Source organism: Coturnix japonica, chromosome 15 (assembly GCF_054131305.1).
Source record: "Coturnix japonica strain WE chromosome 15, WE-NBRP24, whole genome shotgun sequence".
NCBI classification, from domain to species: Eukaryota; Metazoa; Chordata; class Aves; order Galliformes; family Phasianidae; genus Coturnix; species Coturnix japonica.
Genome location: NC_140677.1, coordinates 13,383,281 through 13,410,932, shown reverse-complemented (window position 1 = coordinate 13,410,932; position 27,652 = coordinate 13,383,281). Strand labels below are relative to the sequence as shown.

Sequence of the window (27,652 nt, the reverse complement as noted above, 5' to 3'; positions counted from 1 at the left end):
CTTGACTCACCGTGTTTGATTATCACAGGTGTTGAAAGACCTGTAGCTCACACCGGACTTTAACATTTAGCCTCTTTTTTTTTTTCCTCTCTCTTTGTGTTCTTTCCTTAAGTACCTCAAGGTATTGGAAAATATGCCTATCAATGTGCACACGTGATAAAATAGCGTTCAGTTAATGCCAAGCATTCTTGGGCTTTCCCAAGCAAAGTGGCAATACTGTCTCTTTGCAAGAATGCCAGGAATGGGGTTCTAGGGCCAGATCCTGCCATTTGTCCATATATGACTGAATGGTGCCTGGAGGGCAGTCCAGTCTGGAGGGTTTTCCTGTATGCCAGAAGCCACAGCTGTTGTAGAACTCTTTGGGGTTCTCACAGAACATCCGTGGTTTTCCATCACGCAAAGCACTGCTTGACTGGCTCTGTGGTTTTTGTATCTACCTTCCAGATGGGGAGGAGGCAGAGACCTCGAAGCTGGAAACCACAGATCCCAACTTCACCTTCTGGATGTGGAACACCATACCGTGAGTGATCGACTTTCAGTTGTGACCCTGAAAATGACTATACCTGTATATGGAAAATACTTTTCCTCTCCCTTTGTGCTTTAAGTGCTGCGGAATCAACAAATATTCACTAAGCTCCTCTACCCTGCTCTGTGTTCTGCAGTTCAGGGCCATGAGAGTTTTAGCCTCAGCTCTGTTTCCTCAGATACTCATGTTTATCATTACCAATGCCATTTCACTTAGGAATTCCAATCTATTTTGTACTGTTGCAACAACTGCAAAAGATGGAAATGGGATCTTCTGGCTATTGATTGGAACATTCCCATTGCAAATGCTCTGACATCCAACTGCAGCATACCTACTTGTTCCTGGTGGGAGTCACTACGGAGTCATTATTTCACACAGTAAAAATCTCTTATGATGAGACTGACTGCTGGACCTTTATCCTAATAGGTAGAAACCTCAGACCAGAATCACCACTGAGGGTTCTGCACCCCAGTGGTGCAATCTAACCCCACTCAGCATTTAGTCTCAGACCTCTGCCTTTAACCAGAACCAAGCATCTTTTTACATCCTCAAGTACACAGACACAAGTGATGCGTGCAGGCTGCTTTCTCCCAACTCCCACAGCCATGCCTGGGCCCCCCAGTGTATCATCCTCTCAGATGGATGAGGCCAGCCAACAACTCATAGAGAGAGGACACGTACCCACTTTCAGCTCCTTCCCGAAGACGGTCCTCTCTCCCAGGGCAGAGCAGTTCCAGCGCCCATTGCGAAACTGGAACTGGCACTCGTTGATGCCCATCTGGGACCCTTCCCCGATGACGATAATAGCGTCGGGCCTGCTTTGGCAGATCGCCCGCTGCCGGGGGGCGAGACCCGGGATCTTGTTGCAGATGATGCTGGCTCCCAGGGCCACCACAGAGGAAAAACCCCTGCAACGACAAAAGATCGAGGTGGCTGCGGGGAGGCTCGTTCCGGAGGCAGACGCGGCGCGGTGCCGCGGAGCCCGGCGCCGGCAGGTGCCCCCGGAAAGCCCCCACCTTTCCCCCTGCCGCTTCCCTCTCCTTCGCTCTCTCCCCGGCTAAAGCGGAGATAAGGAGAGCGTGGGCTCCTGCCAAAACGGGACCCAACTTCCTCATTCGTAAATTCAAGCGCATGCAACAGCGTTGCGTGCCCGGGCCACGCACAGGCACCGGGTTGGGAGGGTTCTAACTATCCCGTCGAACAGTCAGAGGGAGGGGAAGAGCCCACGCTCCCTGCCCCGCGGCCGGGCGCACCTGGAGGGCAGCGCCGCGACCTGCTGCTGCCCCGCGCGTGCGGCGTTCCGTGCGTGGGAGCGGGACCGCCCCGAGAACAGGTAGAGACGGATCGGGGGCGGCCGGGGCACCCCGCGCCGGGCACGGAAGGCTCCGGGACCCCTCGAGTCCCACCTGCTCCGCTCGGTGCCCGGCCGCCGCTTCATCCCGTGCGGCTGCGCCCCGAGGGTAGCTCAGAGGCGCGGGGGCTCTACCTGTCTCTTATAAAATCATCGTGATCACCGCCACCGGGGTTTTTTGAGACTTCCCGAGTTAAATAGTAACAGGTCTGGGCAGGTTAGGCTGAGAGCGAGAGGGAGCGCAATTGTTATAAAAGGCGAAAAAAAAAAAAAAATAAATAAAAAGAAAAAAAAGAGAAAAAAAAAGTTACTTACCCGATCTTGATATACACAATCCCCAGGCTCAGGAAGATGTGGAAAATCCAGCGCCTTGTTTTCCTGTTCATATTCCTTGCTTGCCGTGTCTCAGCCCAACATATGAAATGATGCCCGCGGCGCTGCTGGGCCGGGTCGCTCCCCGCTCCGGGCCGGGTCACGGCACTGCGCCCGACCGGGGCAGCCCCCGCCGCGCCCCGCTGCCTGCCGGGGTCTGCCCGGGGCCGCCGAGCATGGCCCCGCGGGGCTCCGCTCTGCCCCTCTCGCCGCCTTTCCTTCGCTCCCGGATTTGTATGCCTGTCACACGCAGCGCTTTATTGCTGGCGATGTACGGGGCTGCGGGATCCTCTCGAGCGCCGGCGGCTCCGGGCTTTCCCCCCAGGTTCAATGTTAACTATCTCCCTGTCTCTCTCTTTTTTTCTTTTCCTCCCTTTCTCTCTTCTTCAGCTACTTGGGCGTGTTCTCCAAAGGAGGGAGTTGTCCAGCCGGGGGGGAAGAAAGGCGGGGGAGGTGGGAAGAAGGGTAACGAGAAATGGCAAACAGATCACCTGCTTGCCAGGAGGCTCACAGCGATCCTCCTTGGGCGGAGGGCACGGCTCTTCCGAAGGGCACGGCCCGGGGGAAGGCAGCGGGGACGCGGCGGGGTGGCACCAGGGGGCGCCCCGTGGGCTGCCCCGGCGGTGCGCCCTGCTGGCTGCGGGGCGCCGGGCGGCATGGGGCCGCCGTGCCGGGCCCGCACCGCACCGCACCGCACCGCACCGCACCCGCTACTGCTGCCGGCACGGGGCACGAGCTTCTCTTGACCCGCGGCGGCCGCCCGCTCCGGGGCTGCTCAGCACCTCGGTTTTATGCTCTCTCGGCAGCCCCACGCTCCTCCCCTCGCTCTGCCTCCACGCGCGTAACTCGCCGCTCCCGGCTGCCCGGCCGAAGCGGAGCGGAGCGGGACCGAGCCCTGGGCAACCGTAGCATCCCCGCACGGGGCGGCGGCCACCGCCCGCAGCGGGTAAAAAACGGTGCCTTTCGTCAACCGAACGCCCCGTCCGTGCACCTGGAGCGCCTTTCCCACTCCGTCCGTCGGTTCCGCTGATGACAGCGATAGGGACAACCTCGGGATGCCCCGACCCCACGGGACGCGAGGAGTCTCGCCTCTCCTCGGTGCGGGAATTTGCGTAGATGTGGTGGCTATTTTATTATCCACTTCAAATATTTCTAACAGGGAGGTTACCTAAATGATAACAGGGGTGTGGTGCTGGAATTGTTCTGCTGATAAGTGTTTTGTTGAAAACAAAACAAAACAAAAAAAAAGCAATACAAACGTGCCCGGGATTCGCTCTGGAAATCCGCGCAGACACCTCCGCGGGGAGCCCCAAAAGCGTAGGGGGGACGGACGGACAGACGGAGGGCTGCAGACGAGGTTGCTGCAGGGAAAGGGCACGGAGGGCTCTTCGCGACCTCCTCCACTGCCCACTCGCTCCATCTCCTCTCCTTTCCCATTCTCTCCGGCTGGTCTCACTCCGCCTTTACACCCACCCATTGCCGACCCCCTTCCAGCGGGCAGTGGGAGCCGGTTGCGGGGCGCAGCAGGACCCGGCCGGGCTGGACGGGGCGGGGAGTGCGGCGCTGCCCGCTCTCTCTGTTATGGCACCACCTTGCGGGCACGGCGTGGAGCAGCGGCCCCGGCACCTGCGGGCGGCCCCGACGGCGGAATCGGAGCCCGGAGTGCGTGAATGGGATCGGCTGCGTTAATGGGAAGTGAATAGAAGGCTTAGGGTACGTCTTCTCAGTATGGGAGGGTAGACCTCCGCAATGGGCAGTTAAGAGAGTCAGAACGGCGTTCATCCAGCCTGCGTTTATCTGTCATCTCCGTAAATCAACGAGGAACGTACAGTGTCGAGGCTAAACGTGAGCCCGGCCCCAGCTTTCATGCCGGGACAGGCACCCCGCGCCGTGCAGCGGCACTGGCAGCTGTGCGAGGAAGGGGGAGGAGGGATAACGATGCAAACAGGTGTGAAACAGCCAGAGATTGTCCGAGTTGCGGTGTGATGTGCTGTGCTGATGTGATGTGCACTGTGCGTGCTCCTGCAGCGAGCACGTGCCGAGGTGTTCGCCCGGCTCCGGTGGGCTCACGGCCAGAGCGTTGGGCGAGGTGGGGCGGAGCAGCTTTCATTTCTGTAAAGAAACATCCATGTGCTCCGTGCATGTCAGCCTTGAGCATAAAGCAGATGTTTTCTACGGCTTTATTTTTATTGTGCTTGGTTCGGTGCCGTCCTGATCTGCTGCTTGGGCTCCTCGGTGCTACTGCAGTGCAAACCGGCATCCTGAGCCATAGAGCTGCTGCTGAAGAGCTATCAGTGGCACAGAGGGGGAGGAGAGAGGCTCTCTGCTTTTTGTTGTTGTTGTTGTTATTGCTTTTAATGCAACTGGCCACATTGATTCAATAGTCCTTGAGCAGAAACGGGTACAAAGAGTCTCATCTTGAAACAAAACCTACTCTCTAGAGAGCAGTATCCACAGGTCAGCCTATGGTCACAAATAGAACAGGGAGGTCATTTTCAGTTTCCTTCTTAATGTCATCCCATTCCATGCTGTGGTGGTCCTGCACACCAAATGCTGCTCTGGAGGCTCCATTTCTACCCTCTCTGTATTCCCGACCATAGAGTTGTTTTGTCTGACCCAGCACCATCAAGGTGGCTGGTTAGAACAGCACAAGGTATGGGGTAGGTCAGAGCTAAGCAAACTGTTGTCTTAAGTTCCTGTGAGAGCAGAAAATGGAAGATCTTCCTCAGAAATTAAAGATAAATCAGTTACAGGGCTGATTAATATATTTTTCTTACTCTGTTGCTAAGAAATTGTGACCCAGATATAAGTGTGTGTGTGTGTGTGCACATGCGCACTGCACATAACATAACATTCCTGGGCAGATTACAGGAGGGCAGTTTGTCTTGTTTGGCAACGTTTCTAAAACATTTTAATCACCATTTAAGATGATCATAGACCTTACATGGTCCTTCCATCCACGTGGTCTTTCCACGGTAACTCATCTTTACTGAGTTACAGCGTGTATGCGTGCACCTGTCTTTTTCATACCGCCTCCTTATATCTATTGATTTATAATCTCTTCAGCATAAAATCACTAGGAGATGTTATGATGGATGATTCTATTCTCTTAACGGCATAGCAACAAGTTATGGGGAAGTTAATACAACACTTGGACATGTCAGAAAAGAAGGAATCCAGGAAGTAGTCTTTGGAAATAGAAATGTACTTGAAACCGTTGTCTTCAGGGGTTAAAAAGAAACCCAGCAATCCCGATGTATATGAAGATGTCTGCAGGTGAAATGTGGCTCTCAGCTGTGACCCAAGAGCACCGTGCCTGGGATGTATGTCTGTCCTGTATGGCCGGAGCCAGCTTGTGTCTTTGAGTTATCAGCACTGTGTCTTGCAGTTATCAGCAGTTCTGTTCAGCTGAGATGATGTCCCAGGCTTTGTCATAGCAGGCAGAAATCAGATGGTTTTCTTTCTTTCAGCCACTGCATCAGGGCTGTGTGGTGCTGCTGGAGAGATTTAGAAATGAACTTTCTTACACTGCCAGGCACTATCTTTTTAATAATCCAGCACCTAAAATAACACTATTTTCTCAACAGAGTTTTTGCACATCCATGAAATGCATTTGTTGGCATCATCAGACTCTGCAAGGGAACAAGCAGAAAGGAAGGTTGGATCCTTTCCTATGCAGCAGCCTTTGGGGCAGGCATGGGATGATGGCTGTGTCCTGAATGCAGGCAGGGCAGACTGTAGCCCAACTCACTGCCCAGCCTGCAACAAGCAGAGCCCCTGTTTGTCTACAGTGGAAGAGCGTTCCATCCCCACTGTGCAGAAGCAGGGCTGCTCCATGGCAGCTCCTGGCTCTTAGCCTGCCATGGGCTCTGGGGCCTCTGCTGAGATGCTCACTGCTATGAGGAAACGTACCCTGAAGGAGAGCGAATAGTTTTATTCCAGATAGGATCTGTTCGCTCTCACCTTTTACTACCCATTTCTTTATTTAGCAGCAGCAACTTTCTTCTGAACAAAGCCTAGACCCAAGCTACACCCTGGAGCCATCCATCACTTGTTGCCACAATGGTGCTTCTATTGTTAATTGTTTGTCAGGGTTGCTTTTTAGGGTTAGGCAGTGCAATGATTTAGTATGCCAGTTAATCAGCTCTGAGAATATATTCTGAAAATAAATTAGATTATGAGGGGAAAAAAACCTAAAAGCTTTAAAACTCCTTAGGTCTCAATACGCTGCTGGACTTGGGCTCTGCTCACAGGGCCAGCACCAGGCCCAGGTCCCCCATCAAGCAGACTGTCTGCTGCTCTGAGCACTGATGGAGGTGAGCAGAGATCAGGGTAAAGCCTACACAATACTGTCTGCTCAGTGTGTGGTTCTGGTCAAGGTTATTAATGTCTCATTTTTCATAAACATAAAGAAACACAAGAAACATACCCACGTAAAACAAAAAAGAAAGGTTGTCTGTCTTTTTTTTTTCCTTCCCCCCTTTAAGATGGCCTCTGATAACACGAATTCACAAGGGAGAATGTGGTTAAAAGCCCATTTTGTAACTAGATCCTGGATGCACATACCATCAATACTCCAACTCTGGCTCCCTTTTATCAGGCTAATCATAGCTGCACAGTTTTGTTGTCAAAACATCTCCTGTAAAAGTTAGAGCAGAGAATCCTTTCAGTAGCAGAAATGTGTGCTTAATATACCAACACTCGCTGCATTAAGAATCTCCTAACTCCTAAAAGGGTGTTTAAAAAACAAGCAAACAAACAATAATTACAAATAAATAACATTCCCAAAGCCAGTTAATTTCCTGGGCTCTTCCTTGCCCGCTCCCATGTTGTATCACTGGCAGCCACAGGAGCTCATCATCTGCCAGGTGCATTTGGGGGCTGCAAGGCAAGCACTTGGCAACCTGCTGCTGGTGCCATGAGGGGCCATGCAGGGCAGACATGGTTTGTCTGTGCACAAGTATCTCATCAGGTTCCCCTCTGCTGTAGCTTCTGGTGTGTCTGCTGGTTTCTGGAGCTCCTCAGGCCAGGCCTTCTCTGAGGGTGGGTTTGCTCAGACTCTGGATGTATGTACAGATACGTGAAAGCTGAAGGAAGAGCTTGCTGAAACTGCCCAACTTGGATGGCCAGCTGTCAGCAGCTCTGTTTTGGGGATGAAGTTGTCTTTAGGTTTTGAGAGTCCCAGAGTTAAGGACATGTACCCACGTGAAGATACACTCTTCAACCTTTTAGGTGTTTAACACCTACCGGCATGATGCACAGGTTGTATACCTGCTGTTTTGAAGTTGACATGAACAGATTCTTCAGCACTCTTTGGAGGACTGGGCAGCTCGCACTTACTGTGAGAGGTCTCCTGTGCCTTTCCACATGTGTGTCAGACCTGGTGCAGGGGCTGCATTCCAAAATGCAGTTGGTCCTCAGGCTGCCTATGGCTACACGTTGTGCCTCCCTCTGAAACATCTTGAGTGCTTGGAGTTTGGACCCTTGGTATGTGCATGGCTGCACATACCAGAGATGGAGCTAATGATTAATGCACGGGAAGTGAGCTGCCGTCTCAGACAGCGATTCTTCACAGCAGTAACAGGGCTGGAGAAGCAGACCTCTTTTTGTCAGTTGTTTTGAGCAAAGTGTAGGAATCGCAGTGTGAAGCATCACCTCCATATGGCATGGAGGCCTCCTCCTATAGCGGCTCATTTCTTCTCTTTTAATCTCTTGTTCCCTACAGGTAAAAACGTGTCTGTTTGTTTAGATGGATGCTACTCATTTGGGCTATTTTGTTACTATTTTTTCATTCCCAGTTTCTTTAGGAGACTTTCCTGATTCCACCTCAGAATGAGTCACACATGAACGTACTGGGCATACACTCTATATAAAAGCCGATATTCCCCAGTTGTCAGGATCTGCACTTAGGCAAATACTATTTCCTTTTGTGACATTTCCTTTACACATTTATTACTGGACACAGAGGTGAAACGATGAACTGTCAAAGCAGATTGTCTGTTGCCAAAGAAAGGTCTTAAACACCATGGATCTGATCCAGACAGCATGACACAGTCTTCCAGGCAGCCAGGACCAGAAAGCTACACATGCTGTTAGAGGGGAGAATTTGACAGCTTTGGAAGTATCAAGGCTGCAGAGAGGAGAAATAGCAATGGTATGTAAGGATGGAAGAGAGTTCTGTTGTCAAAGCAGCTGTCAAACAGGTGCCTTGGTTACTTGTGGCCAACCTGTGTTGAATGTGGGAGTCCTGCTGATGCGTGGTGAGGTGAGAGCTTGCCATGATGCCAGACTGACAACTGTTTGCAGTGCTGGGGCAGTGCATTGAGGAGGCGGATGAGGCAGAGTCGGACTAGATGGTCCTGTGGAAAGGATCACTGCATTTTGTTGGACAAGTGGCCTTCATGCACGGTGATGTGCAGAGCAGATGGCACGTGTGGCTGGGTGGGGAGCAGCAGCGTGGACAACAAGGGTGTTGTCTATTCCCCGAATGTGCACAGGGCGGGGTCACAAAAATTGTGTATGGGAAGGGGTAACAAATAGCATGAGGAAATCATGTGGAGATCAGGGGAAGCAAACTCATGTTCATGGCAGGAAGGAGAGAGGGTGGAGAAAGTGGAATGGTGGGGAGGAGGGCGCAGAAAGACACAGGTCTACTTTCTGTTCTGGTGAAGGTTGACCTTGGATGCATTCACAGATCTAACAGTCAGCAGAAGAAGTGTTGAGACTCTCACTACTGGGTAAGATTCATATCGCTACAATTATAGCTGTAATTAAAATAATACTCTTTCAAAATGAAGTTCCCCTCCCTTTATTCCCCTGTTCGAATGTTAGAGATGGAGTTTTACACGGCTGATATCAAGGTGTCACTGGAAATGCATGAGAGCATGGTGATATCATGGTGTCAAAGAGAGTTATGGGCAAGGCACATAAACCTAATGAAACATACTGTAACTTTTTTTCCCTTCCGTTTTAGCCATTGCCTAAACTGTAACCATAAAACTGTTCTTAAAATAGCGCTGCAAGTGAAAAAAGGAAAAGTACTGAACTGGATTTTGTTTTTCAGCCAAGTTTGTTTAATAGGCCTTTGTTAATAGGAAAACTTGGGGGGAATTCTTTGGCCCCTAAGAGAGGGAATTGAACTGCAGAGGTCAGGGCTCTTACTAATATTTCCTATTTCCCTGCAGGGGACTTCCTCGGGAACTTCTTCCTATCTACCTGTGCACAGTTATAAGGCAAAATAGGTTTTCAGTCGATATTTACTTTAAATTATGTAAGTAATATGAACTAATCTGTCAAAAAGTATGGTCATGGAAGACACCTGAGTAAGGCTGATTTGCACATCTGGAAATGTTGTTTGTAAGGACACCTGTAGCACATCTGTCTACCACAGGCCTGCTAGTGCACATCCACTCCATCTTCTAGTTATGTATTTCCAAACAGTATGATGGAGTAAATAAATTAAAGGTATCAAATATATATTGTAAATTGTGGAGGATGTAATGATAGAGAAGACAACTGAGTCCTAACATACTTTGTACAGTTGTGAAGATGTAACGTGGAGACAAATGAGTAGCAGGTCACAAGAACTTGGGGCTTTTGTGCTTCTGGCTTCACTGGTTTCAGCTGAACTCATTGGCCTAAGACAGTTGAACAGTCTTGGCATCAGGAAACCAATGCTGCCTTGTAAATTTAAGTTGTCAAGTAGAGGATGAGGGGTAAAAAGGAAACCAAGAATAAGTCTGTCAGTCTCACCAATGTATCACATGGTGAGAGTTTGTCCAAGTGGGAATGGCTTCAGGTTGCTCTAGGGGAGGTTCAGTTTGGGTATTAGGAAAAGCTTCTTTAAAGAATGGTCAGGCATGGAACGGGCTGCCCAGGGAGGTGGTGGAGTCACCGTGCCTGGAGGTGCATAGGAAATGTGTAGATGTGGCACTGAGGGATGTGGTTTAGTGGGCAGTATTGGTGGTGGGTGGTTGGTTGGACTAGATATTCTCAGAGGTCTTTTCCAACCTTAATGGTTCTGTGATTCCAAGTGCATCACTGGGAAAGGCTCTCATTTCTTAGGATTCTATGCAGAAAATCACACTTCTTCAGATTCAGCTGGATCTTACAGCTACTTAGTTGGGAAAGTGACAGTTTGGAGAGGTAGGGAGAATGAGTTTGTAGCTATGTTAATGCCATTAGGGTGGGGGAAAAAAACGTGAGCTGAGCATTCAGTTGGCCAGCCTGTGTGTAGGTAGTCTAGACTGAACTGAAATTAAGCTTGAAATAAAATCAGTAATTTTCAAATGGAGAAAAGGACAGGGGGAAGAGGCCCATAAACAGAGGAGGAAGGAAAAACTGATTGTGTTGTCTGAATGAGTAGTGACCAGAGGGAGAATTTTCACAGTGGAGGGATGACAAAGAGAGGCTGTAGGTGAAAAGCATAGATTAACAATTCTGGAGTCACCAAAAGAGTCAAACAAGGGCTATGGGTCAACTGAAGGCACAAGGAAATAGACATGCCATTGTCGGAAACTGAGCTGTCAAGTCAGAATCTGACACCACCAAGAGTGGAAGTGGGAATCTGGGAGGAGGAAAAGGCTTCAGCTCAAGCACAGAGGATGAAAAGAGGCTGGGCAAACAGTAGAAGCAGCAAACAAGAAGAGAGAGAAGGCTTGGAAGCTGTGAGGAGAGGAGGGATCCCGGACCATTTGCTGCTGATCCAAGGAACTCAGAATAATGAATATGCACAGTAGAGGAAGGGGACACTGGAAGGTCCTGAGTGTTGCAGATGGATGGCTGAGCCCAGGGACTGCCAGGAGGGGGAAGAAATTCAGTAGTGGCGCTGAAAAGCAGGTGGAGGTGAGGGGTGGGTATAGCTGGGTGGGGAGGACAGTACACCAGGACAGGGACTCCATCCAGAGCTGCCAAAGGAAGGGACGAAGGGCACGGTGGGAAGAGGATAGGCTTGGCACGGAAAATGGGAGAGCGTAAGGAAGATAACAGGGCCAGATGCTGCTGTGAACAAAGGGTGAGGTCAGAGCAGTGGCCGAGTGGCAGACAGACACATGTACAAAAACAGAAAACAAGAGGCAGCTCCTGCCTGTGGTTTCTAGGTACAGTGCTTGGCTGCCTGCATTCAGGAGTGATTGATCACATTCAGACTTGTTCTATTTTGGCCCTGTGACTTCAGATGCTGTAATCTAAGCCCACTGTGTGCTTATCCTTGCAGAGTGGATAACGAGTCAAGCACGGGGATGATTTTGGGGAGACATGTCAGAGAGCTTGTCCCCAAACTGCATCTGTAATCCTGCCACTCCTCTCATCCATCATCAGGCTCATATAACGCTGGCAGCGTGCTTCCTGTTGGAGTGTTGTGAATTTTCAAAGGCAAAGTACACTATTGTTTAATAGCCAATTATTCACCGGCATTGATAAACAGGCTCTGCTTGTGATTGCTGCAGCAATTACTCACTCTCCTAATTTAGACACGAGGAAAAATTAATTCAAGCTTCCAGTTGATCATTTATATCTTTGGCTTCTGTAATACACATCACAGTGTGCTGAAAACAACTCCACCATAGAGGAAACTGATCTGGTCACATTGATAACGTGTTTTACACCGGTTCTGTCACTGAGTGGCACGACCGAGCCCAAGCTGAAGGGCTGGGGCTGGGCAGCTTTTTTTAGGCTTTGTAGTCGTCAAAATATGACAACCTTTCTATTGAACCTTAAATTAAAAACAGAGCTGAGGGATGTTACTGTGGCCAGGAGGGAACTCCCGCTGCAGCTAAACAAGCAAATAAAGCGGCTCAAGGATGTTGAAGTAATTTGACCTCGCCTTTGCCCAGACCACCCTTTGAGTGCTGATGGACCCATCTCCAACATCAGACATCCAAGGCTTTGGGAAGACACGTGGGGGGAATGGCAGGGTGCTGGCTGTCCAGCTGAGATGGAAGTTGTGCCCACGTATGGAAAGCTGTTAACAATCTTAGTGATGGTGAATTGCAAGCGTTGTGTTTGCTCTTTCTCATAATCCAGGAGCAGTGAGATGGAAAGGCATCCACACACAGCTGGGACAAGGAAACACTTTTATTTGTTTTAGCATTATTATTACAATTACTCTGCAAACTGGCTTTCTGTTGTGAAGGGCAAAGGAATTCCGTGGTAACTATGGGCTTGAGTCTTCAGCATCAGAGAGGGCAAGAGCAGCACCTGGGGGGCTCTCAGGCTCTGCCCCTGGCCAAGTGCTTTCATTTTCAAGGCTGTGCTGCTGGCAGCTGTTCAGCTCCTTACCCAGCACAGGTAAGGAGGCAAAGCCCCTCCTGAGCCAGGTGAGGAGTGAGCACAGACAGCCCCTGAGCACAGAGCCCTCTGCCTCTGCACCTCCCTGCCTTTTGCCCTTCTAAATTTGGCTTTATTTACCAGGCTGCCCAGGAGAGGAGCAGGGGTGTAGTTGAGGCAAGGCTGGGGCAGATCCTGGTGCTCAGACATAGAGATGGCTGGTTTGGAACTAAGTGGCAGTGAGCTGTGTCCCCACAGGCTCTGACTGACACCAGGGCAGGCAGCAGCACTCAGTAAAGGTGTTCCAAAGCAGAGCAAGCCCTGCAGCTGGGCTGTGAGCATTGGGATGGAGATGGAGCGAGGCCAGTACACTGCTCCCCTTGCAACAGGCCACAGTGAGGCTGGCCTCACACAGCAGCACCTCTGCCAGCCCTGCTGCTCCAGGTGTGGGTGATGGTGGAGCATTCCATGCTGTTACCCCACACCTGGGCTGAGGGAGGCAAGTAAAGAAAGGACTGCTTGGGGTTCCTCTTATCTGAGGCTGCCATGTGTGCTCAGGCACTGTGCAGTCCAGTTGCCCTGCTTGGCCAGCAGCTAAGTACTCTCTAAAGTTTATTTCCTGTCTTTATAGCAACTGTCTGTCCCTGTATTTATTTCACTGAAAGCTATAGGCACTCTAAAAATAATTTTGGGAGTAATTATTGTCGCAGACTCTACAATGGCAGGTCGCAATCAGAGCGGCTGGGCAGTGGAGGATGCCTCTTGTCCAATCTCTTCTTTAAGAGCTTCCATAATTCTTATTTTTATGGTCTGTGCTCAAGCATTCAGTGCTCCTCACGGCTGAGAAGAGCTGACGGCTCACATTGTTGTTACCTTGGAAGGGCAGTTATCACTGTTAATCCACCCTCCAAGGCTTTTCCTCAGGATAATTATTGTTGCAGTGATTCATCTTGCAGACCCTGCCCTTCCTTATTCGCACAAAATATCCTGCTCCCTGCGATATTTCTGGGTCAGGCTCGTGCCACACACGTGACTTCCTCTTGGGCACATAGACAAGAGAAGATGGATTTGGGAGTCAGCAAGGACAGGCCGGCTGCCCCCAGTGCACAGCTCCATGTGTACCCAATGGGTGCCACCAGTTGGGTGCCTCCAGGCGTGGTGACAACCAGGGCTGAGGGGGCACAAGGCTACTGCTGTGTTGGAAAATGTCACTGCTCCCATCTTCAGTGGAAAGCATTATCACCGGCACATCCTGGCATGTAATTTACTCATTTATTATTGTCTAGCATTGGCTTAATGCTTATGGTGCATTTCTAAGGTACTTAAAGAGGGTTGTGGTTTTTCAAGGAAACATAACTCACGGGGGGACAGGGGAGGGAGAATCCTGAAAGTCTTGGCACAAATTGAGTCAATTCTTACTGAACGGGAAAAACAGAACCTGTGCAGGCTTTGACATGAGCTGTGCATGGCCCGGAGGCTGCAAGGAAGGGAATATGCCCAGCGGACAGGATTACCGCACACGAGACCTGGGCTTGGCTGCTCCTGCCTGGCTTGGCGAGCTGCTTGCATGTCCTGCATTCCCATGGGGTGCACCCAGGGACAGGTGGTACCAAGTCCCTGAGATCTCAGGCCCTCACCCTGCAGGTGGGGTGGGAATCAGTTCACACACTTGATGCAGTATTGCTCTGTCTGAGCTGTTTCCCAGCACAACCCAATGGTGGTCTGGTGGCAAGCTGCTACCACCAAACTCACTTGATTTTACTTCTGCTTCGGGGTGTAATTAAGGAAATTAAGTCTTTAGTAAGGGACAGAGAAAAGAAGGAAGAAAAATAGCAGCTTCAAGCATCTTGCATACAGTGTGAAAGGTGGCAACAGCAGCAGTTGGTCCTGTAGGAACCAACCTTCCTGTATACCCCTTCAAGGGGTATAAGCCAGTTGTGGAAGCTGTTCACTGTGCAGCAAGGTATCTGCTGATACACTGAGAAAGTAGGGTATGAAACCTGTTCTTTCTTTTTGTTCCTCCTATGTTGAAACATTTTTTTTCTATCTTTCATTTATTTATTTTTTTTTTAATAGGCAGTGTATTTTAACCTCACTGTATCAACACAGTCAAGCAGTAGAATACTTTTCCTGTACCTTTCCAATGCAGGTGGAGCATGATAGCAGTCTCCAAATACGGGTGTACAGCCTCTGGTATCAAGAAGTGACAAACAGCACACCCAGTGACACCCACAGAGCAAAAACCTGTGCACGTAGCAGCCTGAATGTGTTGGTAATGTGCTCCCAGGTGCACCCAACCTCTGCCCTCCAGCAGGTGCCATCCAGCAGATGGGAGGTATGAACCCCCTGCGCTTCATTTTATGGTATAGGGTTATGAATGGTGTAACTTATTAGTCTTTTTTTTTTTTTTTTTTAAGTGAAATATTAGAGTGATTTTTTTATTCTCACATTTTTCTTATTAAAAAAAACTTAATGTAAACAGTAGCCAAAATGTTTTGTTTTGAAAATTCCTCCACAAGCCTATGCTTACATTTGCACCGGAGTTGCTCAGAATGTTTAAGAGTGGTGGTTCAAAGAACTGAGGCTTTCGTGGCAGAACTGGGACTCAATCTGGTACCACTGACTTGACAGCAGAAGCTGTTGAATACTTGGAACAAACTTCAGTGTGTTGAAAATTCTTTTCTTTGGCACAGCAGTTCTGGAGCAACACCTCGGAGAGCAGTTCCTGGAGGAAGCAACACTTCTTTCAATGCCCAAAGCATCAAAGTTGGTTGTACAGTATTGAAATGAAACAGTTCCCCCAGTACAGGTATATCTTATGTTGACTAGCTTCAAATGAGAGGTCGAATAGTCACCCATTAAAGAACTTGTACTGAACCTAAGAGCAGCTTTTGATTGTTTTCTGTTGCTGAATTTGATGGAACAAACTTTGGATTGTGGAGGGACTGCACAATGATCGATCCGATATTGTTGTCCATGAGGGAAATTGTTCATTATTAAACCTGCTGATCAGCACTTCAGACTTCTTTATTTTCAGTTATGGAAACCAAATCCTGAACACTGGCATTTAGACCAGGCACACTGCAACTACAACATACTACTCAAGAGAGGCTTAGATTTGACTACTGTTATAGCTGCTACAAATGCAGCCTTAAAACACCTGGGATGTCTCCCATGAGTCTGCAGTTTGACTACTCACTCAGTAAACAAGAAGCCTTTCTTAGCTGTGAGTAACATTAGGAAAAGAAATGTGTTAATGCTTATTAATCATCTCTTAATTCTTCATCCACGCTGACTTACATAATAATTAGTTGTGTACTGTATTTCAATAACGTGTACAAATGTATTTGTGCTTATTGTGAAATCCTGCTCACAGATTAAGGGAAGGATTTCCATTGACTTCAGCTGAATCAGGAATCAAATGTCTGCTCCTGTCAAAGGACAACCTTCCAAAGCTTGTTGCTGGCAGTTCATTCATGCAAAGAACAGAGCTCTACACTTCAGTGCTGAAACTTCTGCAGCCAAAGTTTAGATGATTTTTTTTTAATAGCACCCTAACTGTGCTGTTAACGTGTCCCTTGCTTTTACACCCTTCAGATACTCATCTACTCTAGTTATTTCATGCTATACTTATTTATTCATTACTTATTCTCATGTCTAGTGCTCCAACTATATTCATTTTGTGTTTTGTTTTCCCATTGCTCCAATAAAGTTTGGTCTTCCTACTTCATTCAACAGTAGAACACATCAACTGGTGCAAAACCTTTGTATCAGAACAGCATCTCCAGCGTTACTGCACTGTTAAGTGCTGAAGTGGAGAAGGATGAACAGCTGAAACGCTGTTCTGATCACTGCCACCACCACTGCAAGAGACTACTCAGACATGTTGACTTTGCTTGTTTGCTCTGCAGTGGCAGCATTAACTGCGGGCTCTCTTATACTCTCCACAGTAGCTGCTTTTAACTTGACTCAGCCATGGGAAATGGAGGAACGGTGCATTTGTTCGAAACACGAAGAACTGAGGAACGACTGTCCTGTGCTATCTTTCTGTGCACTGTTTTCAGCAGCTCTGCATCACCTGTTTCACTGCTGCATAAATTATACAGCAATTTAGGCAGCATTTGCCAGCTGATGAAGTAATAATCAGGCTGGCATTACATCAACCCCTAAAAACAGCTTCACATCCTTTTTATTTAAAAAAGAAAGACAGAAAAGTAATGTATCAGGGAAAATCTCTGCGCTCATTTTGGTGTAAAATACTCTTTAGTGTTACGGACCAGGTCTTAACATCATCAATCATAGCTTAAATGAGAAGAAAGACAGTCGAAAAAGGACTATTTTGACATTGTACAAACTTCTTTTTGTTGGGAAGTTCATATTATGTCTCTTCTTCATCCCTCCTCTTCTGTGCACTTACCCTTCCTCATTTTAGGCAGCTCTGCAGGAAGAGCCACAGAACGTTCCAGTTGCACATCAGGCTTTGTGTGTTATAGCATTTTAGGATGCTGGGATCAGCACAATACTCTTTCACCTCCTGATGACAGATATCTCTCCAAAGGTGCTGTACTGAAGGGAGTAATAAGTCCTTAAGGCAATACTAAAAGGTAAGTGTAGCAGAAATGCTGTCACAGCCTGAACCAGTGAAGGAGCCCCTGGTGGGAAGGCAGAGCCAACCCAGGGAAGCTCAGGTGTAAGCAATACAACACACCTGAGTGACTGGAAGGGGTGGAACCAGGATCCACCTCTTCCCAGACCTCATTTAAGGGCTGGCAGTGAAGGCAGGGGTATTTTGCTGGAGATCCTTTTATTCCTTGTGCCTTCTGTGGGTAAGCAGAGCATTTCCTTTGTTTCTGTGTCTGTAGCTGTCACATTTGGGCATACCCTCAGTTGCTGTGGCCTAGGGCTTTGCTACTAAGGTGTCATTGCTGCGCTTCCCATTGTGTTACAGCCTTACATTAAGCATAAGGCTATGTGAACTCCCTTGATAGAACTAGGATTTGGAATTGCAGCTTCAGTCCTTCTCTCTGCTCTGGTTTTATTGTTTAAATAATCAGCTTTTACACACATATGTGTGTAATAGATTTGAAGCCAGAAGTAGTATTTTTTTCAGCTAAGTTCTCCCATATCAGGTAGAACCATTTTGGTTCCCCAAAATACAGTCCTTAGATGCACTATGACTTGTTGCAACTTCCTATTTCAGCAGTCTTCAAATTAGCAATGTCTTATTTCTATGCATATAAACTCTATTTGCTTTCATGGGTTTCAGTGTCAAAAACAAAACTCCAGTAACGTTATACATGCAACAAGAGCAAATCTCATTCATTATATTGCAACAAAACATGCATTGCTGTCTGATGCTTCCAGCAGTTCCTGTCACAACTTGTCTTCACAGAATGATTTCATGAAGCACACAACAGCTTGTTAGATGAAATCTGCTTTCTTGACTGACTCCAGCTGTATCATCTGCTGGGGCCCTTAAACCTTAGCAAAGGTCTGAAAGCTACACCTGGTACTGAGCCTTCTGGAGCTGAGTGACGTGATTTGGGAGTTTCAGCTGAGCCCACTAATATTCAGTCAAACTCTAGCAGAAAACACCTTTTAAGCAATGGTAAGGCTAGTGTATGCTGAAATATGCTCCTTTAGGAGTTTTTGTTATCTCAAAGCTATGCAGAAATCTTACAGTAACTTTTGTGGCAACACTATTTAATCTGGTGTCTGCCACAATGCTGGATCTGTAAGGAAGGATAGCAGAGGCAATTCTTAATGCATTAAGTTCATAGGTTGTGAACGTGGCACTAAGTACTCAGTCTCTTTAGAAATGAAAGTGTTTGATAGTAATGTTTTCTGGTGTAGAAAAATCTCAGCAGGTGTCAGGTTTCATTGTACCAGGAAGATGTCTGAGCACACCTTCCTGCATGGGAAGGCAGGGAACACAAATAATTCTCTTGGGATGTGGATCAGCACAGAAGCCATATTCTATTTTCAGAGCTCTACTGGAACGCTTCCAAGACCACCATGACAAAACTACTTCAGTATGGGTGGTAAACGTGTCTCTACTGTTACTGCAGACTCTTCTGCACTGTTTGCTATGCATTCTTTAGCTACTGTTTCTTGTGTAGATGGATTCTTTCTGTGCTGCCACCTCATCCTTGGACCCCTCACTGGATACACAAGTGGAAAAAGGCAAACAAATCATGTGCTCCGCTAAGCAGATACCATTTGCAGGGTGGAACCTGCAGATGATCAAGGTAAGAAATAATCTGATTGTTATATGAGAGCTGAACCACAACATAATTCCTTTCTAATTTGAGCCTCATCACTTAATCAAGCTGCTTCAAATTAGAAGGAAATGCCTGCACCTGCCATGGGTGAGAGAGCCACACTAAGATGAGGGGCAGGGTTTAGCATCCTTAAATAAAGGACTAATTGACGATTTTAAAAGAATGAACTGAACGTTAACAGACTTACATAGCTGCTGTTTTTCATCTAGTTATAGTCATTCCCTAACACAGGCTTTAATAACATAACATGGAGTGCTACTGTAGCTAGCACTGACTTGCTTACGAAAGACTTGAATAATCATACACCTTAGAGAGTGTTCAGTATACTGAAGCTTTCAAGGCATTTTATACTGCAAGCACTTCAGGCTGTTTCTCTCCCTGAATGGTACCTGTTAATGCCTTACCAACTGTATGCAGAAATCAAGGTGTAGGCAAGAGAAGAGCTCACCTTCTCAAAACCCCACATTCATGAGCAACAATTAAAACTTACTCTCAGGTAACAGCTCTGGAGTAAGCAGAATTCCTACGCATTCAACAGTAATGTTGTAAATAAGGATTTGTCTCTTTTTCATGTCAGTTTTTCATATCAAAAATCACAATTTACATTGGAATTTTGTAGTTAACACTAATTCCTGTTAAAACTTTTTTGATATGGTCTTGATTTTTACTTCAATAGTACGAATCAGGTGTTATACAGGTGTTTTCCTGTATAATTCACTTCCTTATTTTGTAGAAAGTAAAGTCAATTCGCCATAAGAGTTCAATGAAATACTTTTATTGAATAAATCAAGCGTGTACATTTTGATGAATAGACAATTGCCATTAACACACTAAATATGTTTATAATATCTATGATTCTGTCTTGCCAGAACTTTTAAGAACTGGCTGCTGTAAGCATAACCTATTGATCTTACATGATAATCAGCAGTTAAGGGTCTCTGTATCCAACAGCAGAGCACATCTGGGTGAAGCCCTACCAGAACAATGGTGGTACTGCACTGTAATTACATCAAGAAATTCTCATCTACTTCTCAACATACAACTTTACAGCAGATATGCAGTCAATCGCTTTGAAAACACTCCTGTAGGACAGCAAGCATTCCATGACAGAGCACAATTTATTGGGAGAGCCTATTCCTGCTTGCAGGAACCCACCGGCCTTCAGGTCAGTTCTAAGTTGATCCTTGGAAACTTCACGAAGCCAAAGTTAGGTGTATTATAGCTGCCTGTTTGAAGTACTTAGAGTTAGTACTTAACTAAGATGGAAAACCTCCATCCTAATTGCAGGGAATTTGATCTTGCTCTTGGAATTTCTTTCAGTATTTTTAAGTTATCACAACACTAATGTCAACAAAATGGACACATGTTCCTTGAAATGCAGCATTTCACAATACTGAATTCCAGTTAATAGTACTACACTTGAATCTGTACCAAATTTGCTGGGGTACCAGTTTTGTTAAACCTTAATATGCTTAGAACCAGTTTGTGACTTCTCTTCACATACCAAAGCTGCAGAGGTTAAGATGGAGCCAATATGGTCCTGGTGTTAGAGAAAGCCCTAAGAAAGGCAGCAGGTTGTATAGTTACCTCCTTGTGAGCAAAATCCCTGCCCTAAAACTATGCAACCTACTACCTCTTCCTAGGAGCCCAATGCTTCCTTTTTGCAGTTCTTCTTGCATAGCAGCTGCTCTGTGAAGTCAGCTTAGCTTACCAGCTGCTTTTGGTCTTCTGCAGTTTTAGGCTGGGGCATGTACTACAAATTTATAGTTAGCATGGTTTACCAGTGTTAACCAGTAACACTCCTGGCTTAAATACTTCCTAATGGCTCCATTTTTTCATTCTTACTATGCTAAACTTTCAGTCCCAAAAACAGTTTCCATAGTTTTCATGTTTTTCTGTTGTTGTTATAGATGTTGGTTGATTGCTCTAGGGCAGAAGCAGCCAGATGGGTTACACCTAGGGCTTACAGGGGAAGAACAATACCATCTTTCTATGTATTCTTATAGAAGGAGTAACGTCTTCAGACAGAAGTTACAATTCTGGATCTTGGGTGCTCACATTTCATAGCTTTACATTCTCCTAAACAGTTGAAAGGATCAATTTTGGCCATTCAACACTTTAATCTTTGTATTACATTGTTTAAGTCTCACATGCTAGAAGAGCTAGAGAAAAATAAGCAGATTTGTTAATGAAGTATAACTGTAAGTTTTCCAGCTTCTACTGAACAGCCACAGAATGTTAATGTATTACAGAAATTAAAACAGTTTATGTCATAGTGTATAAGCTTGAGCCAAGACCAATTTTAGATTCAAAACCAAATTGTTTTAGAATGATTTCCAGTATATGGTGTACTCAGTTCTATATCTACTAAGAGATGCATTGTTGATGTCCAGACAGCACTGTGCCACTCACCTTGGAAGAAAAGTCGCATTAGTCAAATGAGGTTTGGGGTTTGTTCCATTCAAACTGATTGTTCATTAGTGACGGGACATACAGGATTAATTTGATACTCTACAACCCTAAACTTATCTGACAAATCAACTTTTACTCAGTGTGGGAACAAACGACAGCAAAGGACCGTAGTTTGTTTTACTCCTCAGGGAAGGCAATAGATTGTATAGTTATCTCCTGAACAGGGTAAAATAACTACCCTACAACTATACAATCTACTACCTCACTCTGACAGAGAAGCATGTACTTAAGCTCTTTGCTGAAGTAGCTAACCACAGTCTCATTCTAGAGTATTAATATTTGATGCTTCAGTTAGCAATCTTAACACAGCTTATTAGAACATCAACCATTTGTATTTGATTACCCCACCTTAAAGGAATCAATTTATTCTTTTATTTTATCCTTAGAGAAGATAAATTAACATAGAAAGTTAGAAAAATCCAGAAGTAATTACCTGTAGGTGTTGCAGAAATATTTGTCTCCTATAATAGACACTCCAAGATTGAGTGTCTATACAGAAGATTGGTAGAAACTGACACTGCTTAAAATGGAATGGTCTCCACTGTTGATTTTTCTGCTGCTTTAGGAAAGACAGTAGATTGTATAGTTATCTCCCAGTTGCGGGTATGACCCTAAAACTATACAACCTACTACCTCATCCCACAGTGCAGGCATCTTCCGAGGTGAGGTCCAAAGAATGGTGCTTTAAAAAAGACAACTTCAGCTAACAGCAGACATTTACTGTGTACAATACTGGTCACAGGAGAAGAACATTCCCTTCTCTCTCCAGTCATGCAGTAACGTTACTGTAAAGGTAAGATTCCTTCATTTCTAAAGCTTACCAACTGTTTGGGTCTCAACGTATTTCATCTTTAGACACTTAGCAAGCTGCAGCAGTCACAGCAACTGTAGTCATTAAAACTGTAGTCATTAAACTTGTCTATTACAGGAAAAATACTATTAGCATTCCACAGATGTAATCTCTCATCTGAAACTGTAAGAAATTGTCCATGAGAAACATCACATGCAGGTTAAAAGTAATAAGATCTAGGACCACAACCATGCAGCTCATATATGTGGATCGGTATAAGAACCTAATATTTCTTAAGAAATCACTTTTTTATTTAAATTCTACTTAATAACTATTTTTAAAGTATTACTTTTTATTAAACTTATTAAGGCTTTATGACATAATTGTTAAAACGCCTTACCAAAAGGCCACTTAAAAAATACACTGCCTCTAGATCAGAAACAGTTGTGCTCCTCTGACTGTTCCTTACAGAGCTTTAAAGCCAGTTTCTGCATTACCAGAGCTCAACATGACCTCAGGCTAAAAAGTCTTACAATACTGAAATCAAAATACTTGCCAGACTGATGTGACTTACAGTCCCCTTCTTAGCAAGGACATCTTGAGAACAGAGCTGAAGAAGAAAACTGATCATTTTATCAACATAATTTATAAGATAGCTGAAAGTGTTGACTGAAATGCACAGATTTTCAAACGTTAAATACATGTCGTGCACATACTTCATCCCAATTCTGAGCTGAGGTTTTCAGACCAGTCATCGAACAAAGCCTTGATAGAACAAGAGCTCCTAATGCATGTTAATGTCCTTGCCAAAAAACACAACGCGTGATCCAATGCATTAATATACAAAGGGATGACGTTATTCCTTGAACAGAGGAAAAAAATGAAAGTGCTTTCCAGCCCCCTCAGAGCTTTACTCCAGAATCCTTTGTACAAATATTGATGACAAATTCTGGTGAATCACACTTCGAGTCTTGCTTGTAACCACTTACAAATCAGAACGTATGCGTTAGCACACACAGATGGACACAAGCAGTTGGTCCTAATGCCTAAACCAGAAATAAATTACAACAGTAGCACTGGGATGAAGGCAAATGACAAGGGAGCACTGGCATGTAGCACATCCTTTGAATTAGCTTAGTTAGACATCCTGCTGTCAAGCAAAAATTTGGTAAGGATGCTGACAGTCCTTTCACAGTTCCTTCTTTCTATACGCACACCTTCCCCAGCTGAGCAGGATTCATGCAAGGAGCCCATTCCTACATGGGAGAGGCACTGCTGAGGCCTCTGCCCAGTCAGCTTTGCTACAGCCTTGATTACCGTTTTCAGGCTGTCATTTAGTGATTCCATGAAGTCCAAGGTATTTCAGTTCAGGTGGATCTTTAGGATGAAGCTGCTGCTTCTCTGATATGCTGAAAACATTTGAAGCACTTTGGAAAAACTAAATAATGTTACTGCACCAAAAAAAAAAAAAAAGGCATTTAAAGAATATAAAACATATAAAATATATAAGGATCCTTGTGAGTTTCCTTTTTTAAAGTGAACCCAGGAGGACGCTAAGATTAGTGAACAGGTTATAATCTGTAGCATTACCACCCCTAGACGGAGTTAACTAAAAGCCTAAACAGATTTTATTATTATTATTGCTAGTGACAGTAGGACTTCTCAATTAAGTTCTGTTATAGGAAATTCTAATCTATTTTCTGTTGCCGCTGTGAGACTTTCCTGTTAGGTACGTGCAGCTCCTGATGCATCTGTCTGCTTTTGGCTTCCAGAAACAAGATCCTTTCATCTCTTACAGGACTGGAAGGGGATATCTATTGCTTAAGGTCAAAAACGTCCTTGAAAAAATATTTTGAATGACATCCAATTGTTATCTGGTGGTTATATGCAATAGACTGGCTTGAGATCGATGGTGAAGTGCACACAGGGCATGAGGAAAACCTCATTCTGCAACAAATACACCTTATGAAAGATCATCACGTATCCTGCCTTTTAGCTACAGGAGAAAAGCAGTTTTATTGATGGTACATAACTCCGGTAGGTACTTACTATCTTTTTTTTATTATTATTCTGTTTAATAATAGAAAGATATACAACTAAAAGAATCAAAAATTCTAGTCCAAACTGTCTCTTGAATGTTGTGTGACATTCATGCAAGGTCCAGCCCAGCAGCGTTGTGCTCCACACCAGTTCTGCAGTTAATGGTTATTTGACATAGCTTTTAAAAACAGTCTCACCTAAGTTGCATTGTTCCTTTCAAGGAATGAGATCTGCCAGGTTTCCCTGATGTTACACATTACGTATTCCTGGCACACATGGGCAGAGAAGCTTGATGTACTGCATGCCTGATAAATTATCCTCCTGGCACAGCCTCTACTCTTTTGCTATCTTCTCAGCTTCATGTGAATCTGCTATGGCATACATCCTTACATTGAAGTCACCATGCTGATGATATCACGCCTGAGTACAGCACAGCTGTTTGTGCTACCACCACCAGCACGCTCACTACTTTAGCTGTAAACACTTCATGATTTTCTATATTTTAAGGAATACATATTTGTTTTCCTTATCAACTTTGTTGTGTTCAAAATTGCTTTTTCCAGACACAACGTGCTTGTATTTAAAAATCTGCCAAGCAGAAGAAGTGAAGCAAATGGCACTGTAATTGTGCAGCTATCATGGAGAATCAAATGAAGCTGACCAAGATCGCTGCCAGTTTCCCCCAATGATTTGGTCACTGCAGCCCAGTGCTGAGGGCACAGCATGTGCTCAGTGCACAGTTTTAACCACATGGTGGAGCTCTAGCACTCACATTACAAGCACTAACACCAACTTCTGATGCTTTTGCCCCATAGTTTCAGTAGCATCACGTGCACCGGAGCTGTACTTTGTTTGGTGAAGGAATTTCTGCCACCTTCTCCATCCCCATGTGAGGACCCCACACCTCAAGCTTCCACAGTGAGTACATGCAGACTTGCAAGCTTCCTTTTTTATTTGGACTGGGGGGTATTTGGGGATTGGAGGCACAATAGCGCGATGCAAACTTAATTATCCTCCACATTGCGTCCCCTCTAGTATAGCTGCCCCTATAGTGCTGTCACACACTACAGCCATATCTCATCACTCCTTCCAAAAGAGTGTTAAGGTTGCATAATTGCTGAAACAAAAGCTTTATTTAGTGTGAGTTAAAAACTATTCAGTTTTGGATTGTACTTTGTTAAGATTTAATACTGTGCTTGTCTTGATAGAGCCTTACTCCTACTTAGCATCCAAGAGAACTGACAAAGGATAATCTATTAGATTTCCTAAAGGAATCTAAAGGAGAAACCTGTATGTGTATATATATATTACATATATATATATATATATTTGAAAGCTCTAAAACAGTTCTAAACTGTATAGGGGAAAAAAACCTGCTGGAATTTACATGTTCTCATTTAGCGGCACACACTACAACAGCAGCATTCTTAATCAGTCTGTAACCTGTGAAATAGAAGGAGAAGTGGTTCAAGCCATAGTTACAATATATTTGTATCCCTTACAGTGTGGAAGGGACAAAATGTGACTTTGAAAATAATTCCATTTCATTTCAGTGTGATCCTAAAAGTTAAATGCTTTATCCTCCCACTTGATTTTGTCCATTTTGCAGCACGGAATAAATAACCTGAAGCTGAAAGGGTGTAGAAGCAACACTTCTTATTCTAACTTCGCTTTACTGACATCTGTTGTTATGTGGTGTGCAGATAAACAGATGCATCAATTTAAGGTATGTAATGCTGTAGTCTGTCCTTCTACAAAAAGACCATTAGGCCACCATTTGTAAACAGCTTGTTACCGAAGACCATTTCACTCTCATGTTTAAATTCAACTTTAAGAAACTCAGTAGATAAAATTAAGTACAGCAGAAAAGACGAAGCTTTAAGTTTAAAACAAACAAAAATCATGTGTGATGGTTAGGACTAAAGCAGATGAGTTTCTTTTTTTCCTCTGTGCCAAGTAAATTCACCTACAGTGAAAACAGGCCCCATCCAAGAAAGCAAACATGCTTTAACCAGAAAGCAAGATGTGGTGATAAAGGCCAGAAGCCTTAATAACAGTCATCTGCTTATGCCCAAAACCTTAAAATATAGTACTATTAGTATTTATTCGGTATGTACATATGTTATTTTCAGTATTTATTTGGACATAGCAGTCCATTTAGTAGCAATACACTGGAGTAAGTGTAAATGTGCACACCATACAAATCACAGATATGCATTAACTCTAAATACGGGCAGGGCTGAGTGTCCACTAGATTAATACCTCTGAGTGTCAGCAGTAACACCTTTATCTCACATCTCCACCAGAAATACCAACCTTTTCCCAAAAATCTACATCCCACTTACATTGAGTTGCTTTAATGTAAAGCACCCCGATTTTGAGTAATTATAACATGAATTATTACTGGTTTGTTCCATTTGCGATTATTGTGTTTGATTTTCACTTATTTTTCTGACCGTGTCGTTACAGAAGGAATATAAATATCCAGGAACACAGCTTGAAAGAAATGAGGAGTCACTACTGCCCACTCATGCGTGGAATGAAGCACATCTCCTGCAGGAAAGTAAAGTATGTGATCATGATTAATAATTTTGAACGTGAACAAAGAATGACAGGAATGCAAATTCTAGGAACTTCCTCTGCGTGCACTCAGTTTTTATCTTAGCATTAAACTGCCTGCATCTAAGCGAGCATTAATACTTTAGTTCTCAAAACAAACTACACAAGTGAATGCTACGTATTCTATTCTATGTTTAACCCTTTCTGTGCTATTCAAAACTAAGCCCTATTGATGCATTTCAGTTACTTATCGTTTAGAAATTGCCTCTAGTTATAGCCATAAACCAAACACTCCACTCCAGTTAGATTCTTGGTATTGGTTTTTTATATGGTTTGGTGTTTGATAGAAACAAAAAACCAAACAAAGACTGTGCCGAGTGTTAAAATCAGTGCATAATTAAGTGTTAAAGAGCAGAAACCAGGGTTTCTTATTTACTAGTGCACAACTACAAAAGAGCAAAGCAACTGCACTGTTTCAGTTGAGAAAGCAGAATGGAATAAAAAAGTCTCTTGAGGTTTCTAAATACTCAGTGAGTGCGACTGGCTGCAGCCACACACAAAGACTCACAGATCTGGGTAAAGACATTGGGAGCATACTGAAAATGCAGCAGAAAACTTGTGTGTAACGTGCCATCTGAACTCAGCTTTTGCAGTTCTGTGACATGGCAGAAAAATCAGGTTTTCACATTTCAGTTTCAGCGTTCACTAAGTATGTAGCATACAGCAGGGTACTGAGGTGGCTACAGCCTCAGCAACATGAGGTAATGCACTGCATTAAGGGAGACAGCTACACTGTGATGTCTTATTTTCACAAATCATTTTGAATACGTTTCTCAGTCAATACACTGGCAGTACAAACGTGGACATGAGTGTACTGCAGTTTAGCTACAGCTCCAAACGCCATATGGTTCTTAAGGTGTTTCTCAATAGAAACCATCAGTTCAGTTGTTTGATCCTGCTTCAAACAGGAATGTGCATTTTATTACCAATAAATG

The 27,652-nt window shown here is 45.0% G+C and overlaps 1 protein-coding gene and 2 long non-coding RNA genes across 9 annotated transcripts in view; 1 reads left to right on the top strand and 2 right to left on the bottom strand.

Moving 5' to 3' along the window:
- The window catches only part of WNT7A (Wnt family member 7A), a 32,740-nt gene extending 29,714 nt beyond the window's left edge, over positions 1 to 3,026 (bottom strand). For 5 of the 6 annotated variants that reach the window (XR_001557893.3, XR_001557894.3, XR_014934663.1 and 2 more), the window contains exons 1-2: positions 2,193 to 3,025; positions 1,208 to 1,434 (exon numbers count right to left, since the gene is read on the bottom strand). Coding sequence is in view for 2 of the 6 variants with exons in the window: in XM_015874795.3 (XP_015730281.1) it covers positions 1,208 to 1,434; positions 2,193 to 2,263 (298 nt within the window). In the remaining 4 variants the exon portion in view is untranslated. Of the gene's footprint in view, positions 1 to 1,207; positions 1,435 to 2,192 lie in introns of all 6 variants that reach the window. The other variant, XM_085516535.1, reaches the window with a different exon arrangement.
- LOC107319708 (uncharacterized) lies at positions 351 to 25,016 on the top strand. 2 transcript variants are annotated; one of them, XR_014934672.1, is made up of 5 exons: positions 351 to 520; positions 14,665 to 18,763; positions 21,914 to 22,061; positions 23,857 to 24,095; positions 24,914 to 25,016. It is a non-coding gene; the product is annotated as an uncharacterized LOC107319708 (long non-coding RNA). The 2 variants fall into 2 exon arrangements; XR_014934671.1 differs by having other exon boundaries at positions 389 to 520; positions 14,665 to 22,061.
- LOC116654006 (uncharacterized) overlaps positions 19,556 to 27,652 on the bottom strand; it is a 9,971-nt gene continuing 1,874 nt past the window's right edge. Inside the window, exon 3 of the long non-coding RNA XR_004308745.2 lies at positions 19,556 to 26,651. This is a non-coding gene — a long non-coding RNA (uncharacterized LOC116654006). The remainder of the gene's footprint in view (positions 26,652 to 27,652) is intronic.